This window comes from Heterodontus francisci, chromosome 12 (assembly GCF_036365525.1).
Source record: "Heterodontus francisci isolate sHetFra1 chromosome 12, sHetFra1.hap1, whole genome shotgun sequence".
Classification (NCBI taxonomy): domain Eukaryota; kingdom Metazoa; phylum Chordata; class Chondrichthyes; order Heterodontiformes; family Heterodontidae; genus Heterodontus; species Heterodontus francisci.
The window spans coordinates 60,879,263-60,901,673 of record NC_090382.1 but is presented as its reverse complement, the minus strand read 5'-3'; the positions used below and the strand labels follow the sequence as shown (position 1 = coordinate 60,901,673).

General features: G+C 42.3%; 1 protein-coding gene across 1 annotated transcript in view; it reads right to left on the bottom strand.

The window, feature by feature from the left end:
• Nucleotides 1-22,411, bottom strand: part of unc5a (unc-5 netrin receptor A) — a 312,917-nt gene that overhangs the window by 121,035 nt on the left and 169,471 nt on the right. The window contains exons 7-8 of the mRNA XM_068043091.1: nt 10,193-10,381; nt 8,525-8,821 (exon numbers count right to left, since the gene is read on the bottom strand). Coding sequence (XP_067899192.1) covers nt 8,525-8,821; nt 10,193-10,381 — 486 coding nt within the window. The remainder of the gene's footprint in view (nt 1-8,524; nt 8,822-10,192; nt 10,382-22,411) is intronic.

Sequence of the window (22,411 nt, the reverse complement as noted above, 5' to 3'; positions counted from 1 at the left end):
GTGGTAGGGCGGCACAGTGGCGCAGTGGTTAGCATCGCAGCCTCACAGCTCCAGCGACCCGGGTTCAATTCTGGGTACTGCCTGTGTGGAGTTTGCAAGTTCTCCCTGTGTCTGCGTGGGTTTCCTCCGGGTGCTCCGGTTTCCTCCCACAGCCATAAAAGACTTGCAGGTTGATAGGTAAATTGGCCATTATAAATTGCCCCTAGTATAGGTAGGTGGTAGGGGAATATAGGGGCAGGTGAGGATGTGGTAGGAATACGGGATTAGTGTAGGATTTGTATAAATGGGTGGTTAATGGTCGGCACAGACTCGTTGGGCCGAAGGGCCTGTTTCAGTGCTGTATCTCTAAATCAAAATTTAAAAAAACCATCCAGGACAAAGCAGCCCGCTTGATTGGCACCCCATCTATAAACATTCACTCCCTCCACCACCGATGCATAGTGGCTGCAGTGTGTACCATCTACAAGATGCACTGCAGCAACGCACCAAGACTCCTTAGACAGCACCTCCCAAACCCGCGACCTCTACCAACTAGAAGGACAAGGGCAGCAAATACATGGGAACATCACCACTTGCAAGTTCCCCTCCAAGTCACACACCATCCTGACTTGGAACTATATCACCGTTCCTTCACTGTCGCTGGGTCAAAATCCTGGAACTCCCCTCCTAACAGCACTGTGGGTGTACCTGCTCCACATGGACTGCAGCGGTTCAAGAAGGCAGCTCACCAGCACCTTTTCAAGGGCAATTAGGGATGGGCAATAAATGCTGGCCTGGCCAGTGATGCCTACATCCCATGAATGAATTAAAAAAAAAGTGGGGTTCCTCTTTCTCTCCATTTCAGCTTACAAGATTCGAACTCTGCCTGTTGACTGACCACCTTTGCATACTCCAGCTACAATCAGAAACCCCATCGGAGTAAATCATCCGCATCATTGTCTCCAACTGACCAATCAAACCAGTCATCTACCTCTTCAAACTAAAAGCCTCAGGACCACTGAATTCAGCTAGAAGCCAGCTGAATCACCAAACCCCACAGACTGTATATCCTTTTGTCCTATGGATTCTAACTCGACAAATCTACCTTTCCGCTCTCTGTAACCTATTTGTGTGTGTATAAACCTCTATCAGGTATGTGCGAGTGAATGTTGGCAGGTAGTTGATTATTTTCATTAGTTCACTTTAGGTACATTAAAATTAACCACTTTCTTTGTTCAGCTCAAAAAAACCTGTCCGATTGGTTCTTGTTATGATCATAGCAAGTAAGCAGGCAAGTAAATAAAACACCTATTGAATTGGCCAGTACATCCACTTTAAGGAAGAATTAAGCCTGTTGTGGTCAAACAGGAAGAGGGAACAGAGGAAAGCCTCACTTGACCGTAACAGGGTGCTGTTCAGATTGGAAGAGGTGTATGCTAGGATTCTGTGCTGGGTTCACCTTTATTCTCAATATATGTAGATGATTTGAGCCTGGGCAGAAGGAGCACAATATCAACACTTGCTGATCATACAAAGTATGGGTTTAGCAAACAGTGAGGAGGACATCAAGGAGGCAAAACAAGTTTATTAGATTGGGCAGAAAGGTGGTAGAAGCAATCAATGCGGAGAATGTCAGAGTTGCACAGTACAAAGAGAAACCATTTGATCCATTGTCCTGGCTGCCTCTCTGAATAAGTTATTCACTTAGTTTAATTCCCTTGCCTTTTCCCTAGATTCTTTTTTTTCTAACTTTTTAAAGGAATTATAGATTCTGCTTCTACCACAGTTTTTGGTGGGGCATCCCTCAACATAAAAAAACTACTAACATTTCTCTTCATCCTTTTGTTGATTATCTTAAACTTACGCCCTCTGATTACTGTCTCACCAACCAGCAGAAATAGTTTATCCTGAGTTATCAAAACCCCATACAAGTTTGAACACTTATATCAAACCTCTTCTTAATCTTTGTTCTAATGAAGAGAGTCCCAGGGCATGAAATTATTAAACACCAGTAGTGCAAAATGGGCTGATAGTGAATGAACAGCTCATTTTACAGTGTGGCCAATTTTCTTTTTCATTGACTTCAATAGGAATCTGTTGTGGTGTGAAAAGGATTGCTGATTTGCTATGAACCTGTTTTAGGCTATTGATGTAAACTAATTTCACCCCTCCAAGTTCTCAAGTCTCTCCTTGTAACTAAAGTATTTCACCTCTGGTATCATTTTAGTCGCTCTCTTCTGCACCCTATTCACGGCTGTTACATTTTTCCGAAAGTAAAGCACCTGAAATGTAGAAACAATATTCTAACTGCAGCCTGCCCACTGTTAATTCCCTCTACTCCAAAAAGCACGCATTAGCCAGTTTCCTCTATTTAGTGTCTTTTAGCCTAAATCTTATCGATGCTGCTATAATCCCTTTAATACCGTGTGCCTTAATTTAATTAACAAGTTTCCTCTGCTGCATTTGTCAAAAACCTTTTGAAAATCCACATGCATAACATTAATTATATTTCCTTCCAGTTGGTTCCATTAAATCACTCCGTGTCACTTCTGGATCCTTTGGAGTATGTCTACATTTGTATTTTTGATGATGGATTGATGTTCCATTCCAGCTTCAAATTTCTTAATTTTTTAAAAAGCAAGGCGTAATAAGGCAAGACATATTGGGCTGGATTTTACCAGCCCCCCAACGTCAGGAGTCGTGGCTGGGGGGGGGAGGGGGGGGGCCTGAAAAATACCTCCAGGAGAGGCCCACCACGGGCCTCGATGCTGGAAAAGCCCCGCCCCATATTATTAGTGATGGCGAAGACTCATTGCAGCCTCCCCGCTGCACGACAACGAGAACCTCATTTCAATATGGAAATAAATGTTAATGAATTAAATAATACTTATCTTGTCGCGATGGCCATCCCACTCCAATATTCTGGCCAGTTGACGGAACTCCCACGCCTTTGGATCTCCGTTTGGAGATCCGAGGCGGAACACCGGTGAGGGGGAGGGAGGGGTGGGGGGGGGGGTGGAGTTTCAGGGCGGGAGTGGGGAGGGGGGAAAACTCTTGCAATTGGTGGAGAGGATGGTGGGAAGGGGTTGAGGGTGAAAGTGAATAAAGTTGGGGCGGGGGGGGGGAAGGTCAGGACCGGAAGATAGTATTTTTGTGAGGGGGAGAGGGCAATTAATAAAGTCTTTATTCATTGGGGAGGTTGGAGAGGGGCTTTAATCATTTATCACCTTTATTAAATTAAATTTATAGTTACTGTTCCCTTAAGCATATAAATTAACTGTAAGAGCTGGAAGCCCTTTAAAATGGCGCCGTCGCCTGCACACTAACGCCGGACGCTATTACATCATCAGGGGTGAGCATTCTGCCCCCTCCATGTAAATGAGCTGGAAAAATTCAGCCCATTGTTTTAATCATGTCAGTTATCACAATGGCTTCTGATCCCTTTGGAAGATTAAGGGATGTCCATACATCGAACAAAAGTTGTAATTAAATATAGCCATCAATGATTAGATCTCCTTTCTCTGCTGTCGAATAATTCCATTTGGCATTATTTACATTTTTTCTTGATAGGAAATAACCTTTTTTGAATGCTTTGTATTTGAGATCCAAATTTGCCAGATCTATTGGTCAAGCACTAAAATTAAAACAAAGATTCCTCACTAAAGTAGGAAAATGAAAGCAAAAATCATTATTATTAATATGGGAAGATTCAACTTGTCATGTGAAGTGTAAAAATATTTATTCTGGGTTATTTCATATGAATGTAACACTATCTAAAAAGTATTTGTAACAAATGACTCAAATAATGAAATTCTGAGGCTGAATTAAGTTGCTTTGAGCACAAAAGGATTCCACTAACTTAATTTTTGCTTTGCTTGTTGCAATTCTGTTAAGACAGTTTCGACTGTGGCCTAGATATTTCACTTAGTTTACATAAAATACTCAGGTGGCTTGAGTTTTGTCCAGTTAACTGCGTCCACACAAATATTCAAGAACAGGTGCAAACAATCATTCTAAATTACACGATACATTGCACATAGTTCCTTGTTTTGCAGAGACTAATTTTAAGTCACTTTACAGATGCCAGCAAAGCAGAACAATGAATATAGCTATTCATCATGGCTTACATTTGTCTCATCAAACTGCTGACACAGAAACTTTGATTAGCTTATCTTCATTTGTTCTTTGTAATAAAATTGGTTTTAAATAGATGGTTCATGTGTTCAAAGTTGACAGCAAAGTATGCATGACACACACATTTGTTTTGGCAGTTTTTAACTGATAAATGGAGTAAAAAGGGGCAGAAATCTCTGTTGCCTCAAAACTGCCAGTCTAACATTGCATCAGCAATTCTCCTGCCCGTTCTTTTTGAGGCCTGCCATATTTTAATGGTGTCAAGTGGACATCGTCTTTAATGAATATTTTGCATCTGTCTTCACAAAAGAGGGGGACAATGCAGACTTTGTGCTGAATTTTATAGGGCCTTGTGAGAGAGGATAGGAGGTGGAGGGAACCATAAAATAGCAAGGGAAGGAGGCGGATCGGGTGCCTGTTCCTGTTGCCTTCCTGCGCTATGCAATTTTGTCAGGGGTGGGAAAAGCCAAAGACTGCCTTCCTGCCCAGAGGCTAATTGAGGCTCTTAAGTGGCCAATTAATGGCCACTTAAGGGCCTCTTCCCACCACTGCTGGTATTTTACCAGTGGCTGGTGGGAGCTCTGCCACGTTTGGAGGTTACTCGGTAAAACAATGCGGCTTCCCTGCGGGCTTGGGGTGGCAGGGCCTCCTCCATGGGCAATCTGTGGTCCACGGAGGGTCACCGGCAGCAAAGACTGCACCTCCATTAACAACTTACCTGTGGTCCAGGTCGCACTGCTGGTCCTGGGCCTTTAGTAGTACTGGCAGTGGCCACCGCTGCTGGTGGCGATGCAATAGTATTGAGCTATCAGCCCTCTGATTGGTCAACTGCTCTTGGAGGTGGGATCCCTGTCCTTAAAGTGATGAGAACCCTGGTACTAGGCACTTAATTGCCCAGTGCCATTAAATAAAGCCAGGGGTGGGGAGTCTCCAAAGGGTTTGGGTCAGGCTCCCCTTGCCTTTTAGGCCTGGTGTCAGGACCCCCGCCAATTCCATAAAATCCAGCCCACTGTAGTTAAGGTGGATTGTGAAATATTGGATGGCATAAACATAGTGAGGGAGGAAATATTAAGGGGTTTAGCATCTTTGGTAGAAATGTACCCCAGGCTTTTAAGAGAAACATGGGAAGAAATAGTCAAGACTTTGACCATAATTTTTCAATCCAGTCTGGCTACAGGTATGGTGCACGAGGTGTGGAGGACTGCTAATGTTGTGCTGTTGTTTAAAAAGGGATGAAGGGACGGATTGGGTAACTACAGGCCAATTAGCCTAACATTGGTAGTGGACAAATAATTGGGAAAAAATCTGAGGGGACAGTGTAAATCATCATCTAGAAAGATATGGATTAATCAAGGACAATCAGCATGGATTTGTTAAGGGAACGGCATGTCTGCCTAACTTGATTGAATTTTTTGACGAGGTAACAAGCAGGATCGATGAAGATAGTGTGTTTGATGTGGTCTATATGGATTTTAGCAAGGTTTTTGTCAAGGTCCCATGTGGCAGACTGGTCAGAAAGGTAAGAGCTCATGGGATCCAAGGGAATGTGGCAAGTTGGATCCCAAATTGACTCAGTGGCAGGAAGGAAAGGGGAATAGTTGATGAGTAATTTTGTGACTGGAAGGCTATTTCGAGTGGAATTCTACAGTGCTCAGTGCTGGGTCCCTTGCTTTCCATGGTATATATCAATGACTTAGATATAAAGGTAGGAGGCACAATTAAGAAGTTTGCAGATGATACAAAAATTGGTTGTGGGATTGGTAGTGAGGAAGAAAGTTATAGATTACAGGAAGTTATCAATGGGCTGATCAGGTGCACAGAAAAGTGGCAAATGGAATTCAATCCAGAGAAGTATGAGGTAATGCAAACAATGCAAGGGAAAACACAATAAATGGTGAGATATTGAGGAGTATAGAGGAACAGAGAGACCTTGAGGTGCATGTTCACAGATCCCTCAAGGTAGAAGGACCGGGAGATAAAGTGGTTGAGAAGGTTTATGTGATATATTCTATGCCTCAGCTAATAAAGTAAGAGCAGGGAGGTTATGCTAACTTTATAAAACCCTAGGCCACAGCTAGGGTACTGCATACAGTTCTTGTCACTGCGTTACAGGAAGGATGTGATCGCACTAGAGACGGTACAGAGGAGATTTATTAAGTTGTTGCCAGGAATGGAGAATTATAGCTATGAGGAAAGATTGCGATAGAATTTGTTGTTTTCTTTGGAACAGGGGAGGCTGAGGGAGATTTAATTGAGATATAAAAATTATGAGGAGCCTAGATAGAGTGGATAGAAGACACTATTTCCCTTAGCAGAGAGGTCAATGAGCAAGGATGTTTGCAGGTAGGTTTAGTCAAATCTGTAAAAGGTATGGCTTTGATCTGGAGTCTTGAACTTCTCAATGGGAACTAAAGGAGCAGGAGATGGATGAGGCTAGATTGGCGGTCCATAGAGTAAGGATTCACAGAAGACACTCTTTTATTAAATGTACAGACACACTCAACATGGTTTACAGTCAAAAAAAGAACTTACTTTTACTTACTAAAATAAAAGCAAAATACTGCAGATGTTGGAAATCTGAAATAAAAACAAGAAATGCTGGAAATACTCAGCAAATCTGGCAGCATCTGTGGAGAGAGAAGCAGAGCTAATGTTTCAGGTCAGTGACCCTTCATCAGAACTGACAAATATTCAAAATGTAAAAGGTTTTAAGCAAGTAAAGCGGGGCTGAGACAAGAGATAACAAAAGAAGTGTTGTTAGGACAAGGTCACAAAGAATAACTGACCAGAAGGTCATGGAACAAAGGCAAACAGTATGTTAATAGTGTGCTGAAAGACAAAGCATTAGTACAGACAGGGTGTCAATTGGCTGTAAAATGAACAGCCCTGGCTCCAAGCACAAACATTAAAAAACAGTGGGTAGGCACTGGTGAAGCAGCGATTTACTTGTACTTCTTTCAATTTAGTATACTGTATTCACTGCTGACAATGTGGTCTCCTCTACATTGGGGAGACCAAATGCAGATTGGGCGATCGCTTTGTGGAACACCTCCGCTCAGTCATTAAGCATGACCCCGAGCTTCCGGTTGCTCGCCATTTCAACAACCCTCCCCCCCACCCCCACCGCTCTCATGCTCACTTCTCTGTCCTGGGATTGCTGCAGTGTTCCAGCGAACATCAACGCAAGCTCGAGGAACAGCACTTCATTTACCAATCAGGCACGCTACAGCCTGCCAGACTGAACATTGAGTTCAATAATTTCAGGACATGACGGGCCCCCCCTTTTTATTTTTAGTTATTTTTTCTTTGTTCTTTTTTATTTGTTTAATTTATTTCAGTTTGTTTAGTTTATTTCTACTGTGCCTACCCACTTTTTTAATGCCTGTGCTTGGAGCCAGGGCTGTTCATTTTACAGTCAATTAACACCCTCTCTGTACTAATGCTTTGTCTTTCAGCACAACATTAACATACCATTTGTCTTTGTTACATGACCTTCTGGTCAGTTATTCTCTGTGACCTTGTCCTATCAATACCTCTTTTGTTATCTCTTGCCCAACCCCCACTTCACTTGCTTAAAACCTTTTACATTTCTAATATTTGTCAGTTCTGATGAAGGGTCACTGACCTGAAACATTAACTCTGCTTCTCTTTCCACAGATGCTGCCAGACCTGCTGAGTATTTCCAGCATTTCTTGTTTTTAGTTACTTACTTTTACTTCTTGGCTTGCCACACCTATTTAATGTTGTGCTTTGCCTCAAAGGCTTTTGGGGCAACATGCCAGCTGCTGGCTGAAGATCTACAGCCCTCTTCCATCAGGAGAACATTTTCTGAACAAGACAATTGAATTTCTTTCCCACTGGACCTTTCAAGGTAGCATCAGGCCACCTTTGTTACATTAGTTACAGCAGCTCACTATTGCATTAAGATTACCCAAGTTCTCTTCAGCCATGCTGTGTAGTTAACTTCTTTCCCAACAGATCCAGAGAAACAGAGAGAGGGAGGTATCCAATTATACAGACGGTAACCCTGTAAGAAGTGGTACTACTGCTCCACACCCACCCTGCCTTAATAATGAGTGTACCAGAAGGAAAATGTGGCAGGCTAGTGCAGAGGTACAAGTCCCACTCCACCATTAATCCTCCAATTGGAGGAAAATCCACCCGTCTATCTCAATCACATTTTTGAAAAATGCACCTGTGGTAAACTGAAGAAAAACTTTTCAGTTAAATATTGCACTTTTTCTGTGACAATTGGTACTAAAATATTTCTGTAATTAAATATATTTTATAATATAGAAATTAGTATTGATACCAACCAATCTTATGGACTTCAGTTAGCAATGCAGTGTTTTTTATGCCAAATTTATTATCTCTAAAATGGCTTATAGTTATTAATTGATATCTCACTTACCTCTGTTTGGAATGGTAAGACGGCCACCTAAAAAATTAAATGTTCCAAATGCGGTATTTGAAGCATCCCTCAATAATGACTTGGTGCTCATTTGCATCGAGAGTCTGGCCATAAGGTTTGAAGTGTCGGAATGTGCTGTACCATTACGTAATGTATGTCTTTCATTTGCAAGCCGGTCCAGAAGGGGAGAGTTAGTCATTGGAATCTTGTCTGAGATATCCTGTCGTGAACGGATGGAGCCTTGGTATGCTGATGTGCTTGTGAGGTCAGGCTGAATTGTAAGCAAATGGGAGTTATCTATCAGAATGAAAACAGACAGGTCACAGTGATAAATACTCTGCATTTCAAGGATTACTAAACATATTTTTTACATGAGTACAAGATAATTATATGCTCTCCGAACGCTGACTGCATATACCTTCCTTCAATAGGGTTTATCGTGAAAGGATTTTTGAATATTACAGATTACAGTAAAATTCAGGCATAATTGTTCAACTTGAACATTGATGTTCAGATAACATTATATGGTTGGGTTGATTCTCAAACTCCTGATTATTTGGGCTACATGTAAATAATAAATTGTCAACCAACACAATTCTGTTGTGTCGAATTCATGGATATGTACTTGTTAATAATAGTTCTCGTATTTTATTACAGAAAAATATCTAATGATTTTATACTCTAGGAACTCTGCACATTCCAAAATGCTGGGGCATTGATATTTTGGTTCAAAAATCTAAGTGTAAAACTCAATCATTACTTGCATTTCAAACATCCCTGAGAGGCTGAGTTTGCCAAACTTCTTTTCATCACTTGGAACAGGCAAATTTTCAAGATTTCAAGGAAGATTTTCTTCCCACACAGGTCCAACTCAGAAATGGGTCTATCAAGATGTGAGATTCATAACCTACACGTGAGTGTCCAATGACTGGATCACACATTTCTCCTCATTTAAAAGAACAGTGTGATGAAACCTGGTAAAAATTACATGTACAATCTAAAAAAAAAGTTGTTCCAAACTAGTATACCTAAATGGTATAAAGTGGGAGTGCAGGATTGTAAAATCACTCCTAATGTTCTGTTAGGGCCATCTATACACTTGATATTACAAGCACAACTATGCTTTCTTTCCACAAGATAGGATATCCTAGTGGGACTAAACACTACTAAGGAAACTCACTGATGCCTCCTAAGGTTGTTCTTTGGTTTGCCACAGCATGATTCTTGGATGTATTGAAACTTGAATTGTACTCAAAAAGGTACAGGTTAAATATTGTTTTAGTAAAGAACCTATGGGGCAGCGTTGAGGCTTTATACAAGATTGCAAACTTGGTAATTTGATACCTGAGCAAGACAAGCTGACAATACTCCAGAGCATTTTTGTTGATTGACCATTGATGTGACCTGGAAAGGAATGTCTGAATCCTGGAATTATTCCAATTTATCTCCAGAATGTACCTAGCTGGACAAGCCACAAGAAGCTTTCCAGAGCTCTGGCTTGCATGGTTTTAGCTAGGGAAGTAAGGGGTCATTTATTTTGGATTTTGCATCACTACTTTTAATTTGTGTCCCCATGTCTTGTTTTGTGTATCTCTTCCTTATATTTTCTTTAAAAACTAACAGTAACGATTTTCCAAAACAAAACCTAAAAAAATTGAAATGACTAACCTTGTTTAGGTGTTTTAATATTGACGGGTTGGAATCCTGTTGTTAAAATTGAAGAGTCAGTCACATCAGAATCGAAGTCTTGCTGTTTTTTTCGATACACGAGTATTACTACAACTAGCAGTAATGTAAGGCATACAGCCACTGCCACAACACCAGTGTATAGTGCAATATCACCTGGTACTGCAGAAGCTAAAAAATAAAATATATTTAAACTATCAGTAAATGCATATTATGTAACTCAAAACAAAGAATAATTATCTTTTGATCAGAACACTGATTAACTTTGATTTTGGATTAATGTGAATAAGTTACAACTTCAAGTTATCCCTCATTACTATCAATTGCAATCCTACATTAAAGGAAATTAGATGTACAGTATGAAATCCCTAAGCATACTTTATTCGTTAGAAGTGGAATTTGTGAAAAGAATAAAAATGATCATCTTGAAACATACTTTGACTGTTAGCAATTCAGTTAAAGAAATGTCATTTTCAGACATAATAGTCTTCCCATTCGATTTAAATTTGTTCATTTAAATTTCAATGATGTCACATTGATATTGATGCAAATAGATTATCTGATTCTTATTAGCTAACATCAGAATAAGCCTTGACTATTTGAAGAAAACAGATTTTGGAAATATACTAAGTGAACTATTCACCTTTCATTTAAAGACGTGATATCATACAAAAGCAACCTCCATAAGTGATATGCTGAATAAAAATGAAATGAGCTATGCTGCTCACACCAAGAAGCATGTTAATTAATACACCTGCAAAAAACTCACTTCATTTAACATAAAGAAAAGAAAGAACTTTCATATCATGAGACTCAGGATGCCACAAAGCACTTCAATGTAGACTTCAAATTTTCTGCCTGGCCATAAAACCAGTATTGTCGACTGCGATCCATTATAGAAACCCCTGGATTTTTATTTCCTTGAAATCATTGCAAATAAAAAATATGGGCCGGAATTATATGGCCTCCCACAAGAGCGGGTTGGTGGTGGTGGTGGGGAGGGGGTGGTGTGGCTGTAAAATTTAGTGGGAGGCGGGGGGTGCTGTTCCAGACCCCCTCCCTCACCCACTGCAATTTTACCAGGGGCAGTAGCGGCGAGAAATAGCCCACCCACTTCAGGCCAATCAAGGCCCTTAAAGTGGCCTATTAACTGCCACTTAAGGGCTTCCTCCCACCGCCGCTGGTATTTTACCATCCTGTGCCCCATGGAGGACCCCCCAAAGCCCAACTACCACCACTGAAACAAAGTAACGAAGGCCCCCACCCCCCTTGCCTCGCTGGGGCCCAATCCTATTGTCCCTGGCGAGACCCCACAAACTTACCTTTCTTCCAGGGCTTGCGCCCCTCTTGTAGCTCCCAGTGGCACTGCTGGGACTGAGAGTTGCCAGCCTGCTGACCGGCTGGCAGCTCTTGGATGCGGGACTTCCTGTTTCAGAGGGATGGAAGTCCTACCCAAGTCCAATTAAGGGTCTGGGGCACGTAAAATTGTAGCGTTGCTCCCAGGCCTGACGGAGGCGGCCTCCCACCCCCAATTTTTGGCTGGTGGGTGGGGCCTCCCGCCCAATGTAAAATTCTGGCCATGGTTTCTTTATCAGGCGGCTAATTCACAACATCAGGTTTACACCCAGGTGGTAAATTGAAACCTACTCTTTTGCATCCAATGAATTACATTTTTTTTTAAATTGTGCGAAGCAATGTCCCACAAGCATGAATGACAAGTTAATTTGTTTTTGTGGAGTTAACTGAGGGAGGGGTTTTGGTCAGAGTTCTCTGCTTTTCTTTGAATAATGTCTATGGTATCTTTTATGCCAACTGAGCCACAGTATAACTTTTTATCCAAAGAATAACTCCTTCAAAAATGTAGCACTCCCTCAATGATACATTGATGTATTGGCCTAGATTATGTGCTTCAGTCCTGGAATGGAGCTTACACCAACAAACATCTGACTTAGGAGGTGTGAGTGCTCCCAACTGATCCAAGCGAATACTGGCAAAAATTGCTCAAAGCCCAATTGGACCAACGCTGGGATTGGGCATGGAGAGAATACAGTCAAACCCAAAGGTCAGGCAGAGACCAATGATTCCTTTAGGGCACCAATTACATATGTTTACTTAACGTTGATGCGCCACCCTTCCACTGCAAATTAAGGTGGGCTCAATACTGGAGGGCACCATCAAGCACAGTATTAAAACCTGAGGGATTTCAGGCCCTTCAGGGCACAAAATGCAAAAATAAACATAAAGTCTCAGGTTGTCTCAAAGCAAGAATATGCAAACATACGTACATATGAATTAAGAGCAAGAGTAGAGCATTCGGCCCCGCGAGCCTGCTCCACCATTTGTTAAAATCATGGTTGATCTGAATGTGGTCTCTACTCCACTTTCCTGTCTGCCGCACCACCCACCCCCCACCACCGCCCCTCCCCCCCCCACCACCCCATAACACTTGACTCCCTTGTCTATCAAGAATCTATTGAACTCAGCCTTGAATATATTCAATGTCCCAGCCTCTACTGCTGTCTGAGGAAGCGAATTCCACAGACAAATGACGCTCTGAGAGAAAAACTTCTCCTCATCTCCATCTTAAATGGAAGACCCCTTATTTTTAATCTGCATCCCCTAAATCTAGTCTTGGCCATAAGTGGAAACATCTTTCCAGCATCCACCCTGTCAAGTCACCTCAGGATGTTATGTTTCAATAAGATGACCTCTCATTGTTCCTAACTCCAATAGGAATAGGCCCAACCTGTTCAACCTTTCCTCATAATATAATCCCTTCATCTCAGGAATCAGTCGAGTGAAGTGCTTATAATGAAATTTTATCCTTTCTTAAGAAGACCAAAAATGTACATAGTACTCCAGATGTGGTCTCACCAAGGCCCTGTTGAACTGTAGCAAACTTCTCTACCTTTATATTTTATAGCCCTTTCCATAAACAATAGCATTCTATTTGCCTTGCTCTTGATGTACCTGCATACTATCCTTTTTGTGAATCCTGTACCAGGACACCCAGATTCCTCTGTACCACATGTTCTGCAGTGTCTCTCCATTTAAATAATATTCTGCTTTTTGTCATGCTAGGCCCCCAGCTGCCAAGAACGGGGCACATTGATTTTGTCATGAACATGGATTTTAAAAAGTTACTGGAATTAAGAGAGGACTTGTTGAACAGATCAGCCATGGCTGGAAAGGACATTTGCATATTAACAGACAATGTTTGGAAGGACCAAGCAGCCATTTTCTGACATTCAACCCACAATGGACTTTTAATCACCAGATATTGAAGGCGGGGGTGCTCGGATTCCAGGTTGACTGCTAAGATGGCTAAATAGACAAACGGACATGGTTAAACTGGCTAGTTACATGACTAACCTGATGGACAACCTGAGTTTTTTGAATTTGTACAAACAGTTTGGGTAGAAAGCTGGACTGAGACGATCTCTCCTGTCTGCTCCCATCTCTTTCTCACAAGCCTCTCAATCCACTCTGAAGACACATGAACCCCAAGAGAGAAAAATCTCCTACAGCAAACAAGGTTTAAGAAGAATACTGGGCTGCAACAGAAAGCAAGATCTACCTACAATCAAGGACTCCACAGTGAGCTTGAAGAACCATAACAACAACTCTTCAGATATTGCCTCAAACCTTTCCACTTTATTTTTCTTCTGCACTTTTCTGTCTTTATTTGCATGTGCGTATCACATATGCATGCTGGCATGGGTGCGTCGTGTATCCGTCGGTGTTAACCAAATTAGAGTTTAAGTTTAATAAATTTCAACCTTTCTTCTTTAAACCCGGGAAAGTCTGTTTGTGCTGGTTTCTTTGCCTTATAATTGGAAAGCGGTGAACAAGGATTCACCAAGGAGGAGCTAAAACACGGTGTGTTTAAAATTAAATCCTGTTACAGTAAGACCAGGTAAAGGCTGAGAGGGAACCCTAGACCTCTTTCTCACCTGGTCTTGACAGAAATTCCATACTTCCTGCCAAAGTGGACAATTTTTCCACATTATACTCCTTCTGCCAAGTTTTTGTTCACTTATTTAACCTATCCCTATCTCTTTGCAGACTCTTTATGTCCTCTTGACAACTTACCTTCCTGCCTATCTTTGTGTCATCTGCAAATTTAGCTACCATACTTTCGGTCCCTTCATCCACGTCACTGACATAGATTGTAAATAGTTGAGTCCCACCACTGATCACTGTGGCACTCCACTAGTCACATCCTGCCACCCCAAAAATGATGCATTCATCCCTACTCTCTGCTTCCTGTTAGCTAACCAATCCTCTATCTATGCTAATATGTTACCCCCTATGCCATGAACTCTTATTTGTGTGGTAACCTTTGATGTGACGCCTTATCAAGTGCCTTTTGGAAATTCAAGTATACCACATCTACAGATTCCCCTTTATCCCCATTGCTTGTTCCTTCCTCAAAGCAGTTTTGCCCTGAGTCAAAGGCCTTAAGTTTTAAGACCTATGGGGCAGAATTTTCACTGACCTGACCTGCAGGGAGCAGGTCGGTTAGAAATCAGTGGAAACCCACCCTTCAGGGTTTCCCCATACGCTGTGAAATTTCAACTCCACAGTATGATAGTGATGTCAGTGATCAGTTCCCTGCATGGAGACCCAGCTTGGTTGACAACTGGGCATTTGGTCAGGTGGTAAGCTGGTCACTGATAGCCACAGTAAGAGATAAGTCTGCGCAGGGAATGGGGCACTGACTGTTGTGGGGGTGGGGGAAACATTCTGAGGGGAGGCTGGGGGTTGGGGAAGATTGGAGGCCTATTGGTGGGGGGAGGGGGTAGGATTCCTGGGGATGATGGAGGTCAGGGCATGGTGGTGAGGGGAAGATTGGGGCCTGGTGGGGTTTGTGGGGGGTAGGGATTAGGGCCTGGTGGGTGGAGGAGAGGCCTCGGTCAGTGGGCCATTGGGGAAGAGGCCCCAATCATGGAGGCTTCACAGGCAGGCCCCTGGATCTAGGGGGTAAGTGCGAAGGCACTAACCTCCTGAGTCCACCAAGTCCTCGCTTTGAGGAAGTTGCTTGGTTCTCCGAACCCAGCTGATAGTAGTCAAATTTCAAAAGCAGAATGACAATGAGGCTCACAGCCTCTTTATAATATTTAAAGCTACCACCTCCTTGGATAGGGCTGGTTGCCTAGCCACCTTCCAGCTTCAGTTAAAGCTGGAAATGGACCTGTTGAAGGCAGGAAAGAGATTTCTGACACTTTAACCTGCTCCCCTCACCTCACCCAAACCGGCTTATTTTTTTCAGTTAAAACTCAGCCCATTTTCTTAAGTGTGTAACCTAGGCTGATACTTCAATGCAGTACTGAGAAAGTGCTACAGTATCAGAAATCCACCTTTCAGATAAGATTTAAATCAATGCTCTATCAGCTCGAGTAAATGTAAAAGATTCTATGGCATTACGTAAAGAAGAGTATGGTGTTCTTCCATTATCCTGACAAACATCAGCAGAGGAAAAGATTACATCACAATTCATTCATTTATTGGGCTAGGTGCTGCATAAATGGACGTTCTTTCTTTAAAAGGGACTTCAGTCAGCATCTTCACCAGGTTCATCCCCATCAAGAATCCAGTGTAAAATTGTGAGGCAGTCCTCACTTTCCAGGCCCTATTTATCACTGCTAACCATTTGTTTTGTAATGAATGCATCACAGAATTCACCATCAGTTTCAGAATGAACTAGCTATGCAAGGACATTGAATTCTTCCTTTCTCATTTCCAGCGATAGAATGATTATTTTTCCTCCGACTTCCTAATGAAGAGGCATCATGGAAGTCTGTGAAATTACTCTTCAAGCTACCACAAGCATATATATTCCAAGCAGTAGGTTGACTTACTTTAAAAATTGCACTGTAGTCACTGGAAGATGAATTTTCAGCTTGTGGTGATTTCAAATGAGAATGGCTAAATTCTTTAGCAAATCTAGTCAGAAATGTAGTTTGCTGTCTCCATACAATTTTTGTAGGCTAGCTCATTTCCTCAATTATTTGCTGATCTCACTGCAGTTTTCTTCTTGTGCAAGGACCTAGTTCAATGGGGTGAGGGTGAAAAATTATGGTGTAGGTAAATTTTAAAGGATGTGGCTGCTTTCAAGGGGCAATAACTCTGATAGCTTTAGAAAGGTCCAAAAGGCATTTCAACATTCGGTTATTTGATCAAATGTAAAGTGGAATTGAGAGTAAAGAACTGCCAGGTACAACACAGGGACTGAAGGCAAGTGACAGAGAATCAAACATCACATGATCTACTGTTTCATGGTTGATGAAGTTGACATTATACTGCATGAAATTCATATGAGAAAAACATGGGTGTGGGAGAGGGTTTCCCTGGTTTGCACTCCAATGGCCCCTCCATCTAGGCTAGCAGTATAGTATGCCGGTAGTAAGCCTGAAACATCAAAGAAAGGGGTGATTTGACCTTCAAAACCATGGGCAGTGTGGGGCCTCTGTTGAAGATTAACTGCAGGTGTCCATGCAAAGATGGCAAAGCTCCACAATTGGCTGCCTGCTATTCTGAAGCCCGCCGAGGAAATTGTGTTCAGCCATTGGCAGGCATGCATGCAGATATCATTGGTGGTATAAATGCAAATATGGCCATTGCAGCTCAGGGGGTCTTCCAATCCCCTGACCAAGTCCTTTCATCTTGTACCACTTCAACTTTATAATACTATATTTGGGATACATACAGACCATCTGCATGGTACTCTATAACATGCATTGAGATGCATTGTGGATCTCTAAGCTCCTATGAAAATTGTAGTGGAAGTGCCCTTTTATTTCATCTGCTGACCCGCTTCTGTTCCCCTAATGCACTATAAATGGCACAGTGACTTCAGGCTGGATTCTATAGAAGCCTCGACGTCGGGATCCATGGTGGGTGGGGGAGCATGAAGATGGCCCCAGATGAGGCCCGCCATGGATCTCAAGGCCGGGAGTGCCCAGCCTGATATTGCCAGGAGTGGCGAGGCTTCATTGCGCACCCCCCCCACCCCGCAGCTTGGCGATGGGACCACCATTTAAATATGCAAATAAATTAAATTACCTGAATTAATGAGTCTCACCCCGCGCTCTCCACCCTGGCGGCCGGCACTGCCACGCCTTCGGATCCCCGTCCGGGGAAACAAGGCGCAACCCTGGCGGGGAGTGGGGGAGGCAGCCCGCCCCGGCTATTTAAATGAGCTGCTGCACTTGGAATCATGGCGGCTCTTATTTTTTTCGCCTTCTGCCGATTTCGGCGGCGGGCTTATAGAATTCAGCCCTTTTTTTGTGGGGAGTGGTGGGTGGGGGGGTGGTGTTGGTTGGTAATAGATCAATAAAAATAGCTTATTCAAAAAAATAATTCCACACATTAATAGTAAACAAAAACCAGAAATATTGAAAAACCACCAAAATTACCAATAAAAACAATACAGTATAAAATGTATCAAAAACATTTACAACAAATAAAAAAAAATTGAAATCTGTTTACTCTTAACAGTTTCATAGATCTTTCAGCTTTCCTGAGACCTAGTCTAAATGGACTTTGTACTGAAAAAGTGCAATCTTCATGCAGAATCCAGAAAATTGCATTAAATATTCATTTAAACATTTCTGCATAAATTTTTGTACTTGGCCAAAGTCATGAATGGCATCTCCTTTAACTGTGACTATGATGTGTTATCCCTATTTGTGCACCTCAGCTTCACCATAGTATTTGATTATAATCAATTGCACCATTTTATTCAATCACCTCTATTTATAACCAGCATATTGCCAATCATAGAATCATAGAAAGTTTAAGGCACAGAAAGAGGCCACTCTTCAAGTCCCCGCACCATCATCCTTGGAGTTCACCAAGAATCAATTCTTATGTGGGCCCCTCGGCTTTGTCATGTATATACTGCTGCTTGATGACATTCCCCACAGGCAATGGATCAGCTTCTGTATGTATGACACTGATTGTTTCTTCTTCATCATCTTGCTCAACCCCATGACCACCTCCAAGCTATCAGAGTTTCTATCTGTCTTCAAGACATAGATAGCTCACAATTATCATTGTCAGAATTTGGGAAGACCAAATCCAATTGCCATCATTTTCTCTCCCCTGCCACATACTCCACTCTCTTTCCATGGACTCCATACCCTTCCTGGGGCTCCTGATCAAGCTGAAGGCAACCATGTGAAACTCTGGCATTCTGTTCGACTCAGACATGAGCTTCAAATTACACATTCCGTTGACCATTAAAGATTGCTTACTTCCACTTCAGCAATATCTCCCAATTTTGCCTCCTCCGTGACTGAAATCTTTATCCATATATTTTCACCTTTTGACTTGATTAGTATGATACTTTCCCTGTTGGCCTCCCCTCTTCCACTTTCATAAACTGCAACTTGGGCTAAAAGTAGCTGTCCATATTCTATCCTGCACTAGTGCATCTAGCGATTTTTGGAGCATGGATTCCCCTTTCCTGACATCAGTTTGAATCTAATGCCAAGTCATGGGGTCACCAGGTTTCCAGCAACAGTGATGACATTAAATAGGGTAATCAGCTAATCACATTGAAGTATTCTTACAGACAGCAAATCAGGAAGTAAAAACCACTGAATTTTTCACTTTTAATTGAAATTTTTCAGAGTAAAATATCATTATCAAACGTTTTTTTAAAATTTGAAATTGCTAATTTTATCATAATGGAGAAAATTGATATTGTACAAATATAATAGTTTTTCAGGTACAGTGAGGCTATTTAGCAGTAGTTTTGAACTTAGTATGCTACTAAAAAAACTGTTGTACCTCATTCAACAAGGTGCAACTTTTTCTAGTGTTTCTGCAGTGAGACTAGTAGTATAAAAGGGCAAGTTCTCGTCTGTTCAATGATTTCTAATTGACTATCATCTGCAGGGACTTCAACAGTGCACCCTGTGGGAAGGCATAGAAATACTGACAGCAACTTCTGGATGATGGCAATCACTGATAGTTTCACAAGCATTACTATCACAGAATTCAGGCCTTTTAATTTTAGGGCTGTATGATCAATAAATTGTCTTTAGAGTTAGCACTTAAATTCAATACCCTATCAGTGCTAAGGTAATATTGTTGTGCCTGCCAATAAAATAAATAGTAATTAAAATAAACATGAAAAATGCCCAAAGATGCATTAAAAAAATGTTATTAAGCAATGCAGCAATTTCGGAAGCATGAACCTTCTCTATTAATGTGGTAGTATTTATGTCATCAATATATCAACAGCAAGCAACAGATACAATTCAGTAATGTTCTGCAGTCATTATTATTGAGCGTATAATTCAGGTGACCATTTCATTGCAGTACTGAAGGAATACTGCATAGTGAGAGGTTCTGGCTTTTGGATGAGACATAAAACTGAGAACTGGTCTGCGCTCAGATTCACGCTAAATATCCCATGAATCTATTTGAAGAAGAGTTGGAGAGTTCTTCTGGTGTCCTCACCATTAATTTCCATCAGATAACTCAGACTCCCTCATTGGAAAATAGATGTATGTCATTGCTGTTTGTTTGCCGATCCTTATTGTTTGTAAATTGGTTGCTGCATTTCCCTACATTACAATAGCGACTACACTTCACAAAATACTTCATTGATCGTAAAGTGCTCTGGGATGTTCTAGCATTGCAGAAGGTGGTGCATTAATGTCAGCCATTTTCTTCCCTTTCCTTAATTATTAAAATCAAATGCTAAACTAAAGTAAATTTGTTGTGCTAAATTATACTAGACAGAAATAAAACATAGAATATCTACAAGATGTACTGCATCAACTCACTAACGCTCCTTCAACAGCACTTTCCAAACCCATGACCTCTACCACCTAGAAGAACAAGAACAGCAATTGCATGGAACACCACCACCTGGAATTTCCCCTGCAAGTCACACGACATTCTGACTTGGAACCATATCAACGTTCCTTCACTTTCGCTGAGTCAAAATCTCAGAACTCTCTCCCTAATAGCACTGTGGGTGTACCTACACCACAATGACTGCAGCAATTCACCACCACCTTCTCAAGGGCAATTAGAGCAATAAATGCTGGCCGTGCCAGCAATGCCCTCATACCATGAACAAATAAATAAATTAGGGTGAAATTGGTCATGGCAGTAGCACAAAACAGACAATAAGTGTATCAGCTGCTCTTGTTACACTCTTTTCCATTGACACAATTCGTCATTCCCCCTCAGTACTGCTAAATACCATGGCTGCGAAATTTGGCTCCATAGCGCCCAGTTTTCCAGAACTATGAGTGTGTTTTCCGTGCAAAATTGCATCTGTAGAATGTGCACATACTCCTGGTGCCAGCTGCATTGGACGCCACTTTGGCGATTGCGCAAGAAGCATCCACCAGAAGCACAGCAGACAGATTGTGATGTCATTCAGCGTGTAATGGTGATTTCACGCCAGCATTGTTAATGCCCTCGCTTAACATCGCACAGCTGAAGAAGACCATTGGGGTGCTTAGACATAACCTCTGCTGCATGGACCACTCTGGAGGAGCCCTGCAGTACTCAGCAGAGTGTGTGCAAAATTCGTGGTGATCTGCTGCATGCTGTACCACCTGGCCATCATGAGAGCACAGTCTTTTTCAAAAGCTATACAGCAACCTGTTTAGGAGGAGGAAAAGGAAGAGGAGGATGAGGAAGGGAGAAGGCAACCAGCACAGTCCCTTACTGGCTGGGCTGTTCATAATTGACTCATCCTACTATAATATCAGTAAACTCATTTCGTATTCACCAACAGTCTGACACCTTACCTTCCCTCTGTTACCGACCATCACAGCGTCTGCTTGGCCGCAATGCAAAAATAATTGCCAATAAACAACAAATTTTCTAAACTAACTTTATGAATCAAAGCATGCCATATTGTATTGAAAAGTCAACTACACCCTTTTGCATTCCCTTAGTGCCTATCTTCCATGTGTGTTTGCTTGTCCTAGTGCTCCTATGCAGTGCTACCCCAGTGGCTGCAGCATGGTTGGTGGAAGGCTTTCAGTGGGGGAGACTACAGATGGCCTTGCAGGACACCCTCGAGCGGCTCTGGCTCTTGAAGGCCCAGCTTTGGGCTGCACCATCTCGGGATGGCCAGCAGCAGTCTGGGCTGGCTGGCTGACAAGCAACAGCAAGGACACTGGCAGAGTGGCAGTGGTGAGAGGATAAATACTGTCATCCTGAGAGAACACAGCAGGTTTGTGCTCCATGGATCTACTCCCACTCCTATAGGGCGGCATCTCAGCAATCCTAGTAAAGTGTTGGAGGACAGATTGCTGGACTTCTGTGACATCCATAAGCCCCTTTGAACAATTGTATCGAACAACAATGACAGCAGCAGTCTGAGCTTGCATGGCAGCCTGATGAAAGGTTACAGACCTGTAATGTTAACTCTGCTTCTCTCTCCACAGATGCTGCCTGACCTGCTGAGTATTTCCAGCACTTTCTGTTTGTATTTCAGATTCAGAGAATCTGCAGTATTTTGCTTTTATTTTATCAGAAAGCTTAGCTTGCATGACTTCAGTCTGAGCTTCCAGTGCAGCACCCAGATGTTGGGTGATGTCTGCTTGTACTGCACTGGAAGATGAGATATGGGCCTTTGAATGCTACATCATGGTTAGGTCCACAAGTATACTAATGGAATTGGCCACCACTTACACACTAATGGGCTCTAAGCTCTGCCCAAAGCTCTGTACCAGGTCAGTGGCAGACTCCTTCATTCTCCTGGACAGTGACACCAGGCTTTCTAGCAGGTCTACCGATGCACCAAGCACTTCATTGTGCATATCCATCAACTTTCTTCTGATGGCCATCCCATTGAAGTCCTCATCTTAATCCTCTGCAGCAGAACTTGTGTGCAACTTCACCTGTGCTACCCTTGTACCTTGCGCTGACTGCAGGCCACTCATGCCCAGTGTCTCGCCATGTGCAGATCCCGCCTCTAAGCTATCCTGTAAAGGATGCAATGTGTCAATATCAGAACTGGTAGCTGCAAGTGTGAGTACAAGTGATGGCATTTCTTCTTCATCACTGTCTTCTAGCTCTTCCACCACTGTCTGGCCAGGTTACAGTTCTTGGATATCTGAAAGGACACAGACACTAGGATAGGGGTGATGTGAGGTTGGGAAAACTTGAGCTGCAAGCTCAGACCATGTTCAGCCTGTAATTCAGAGCAGATTTTTGGAT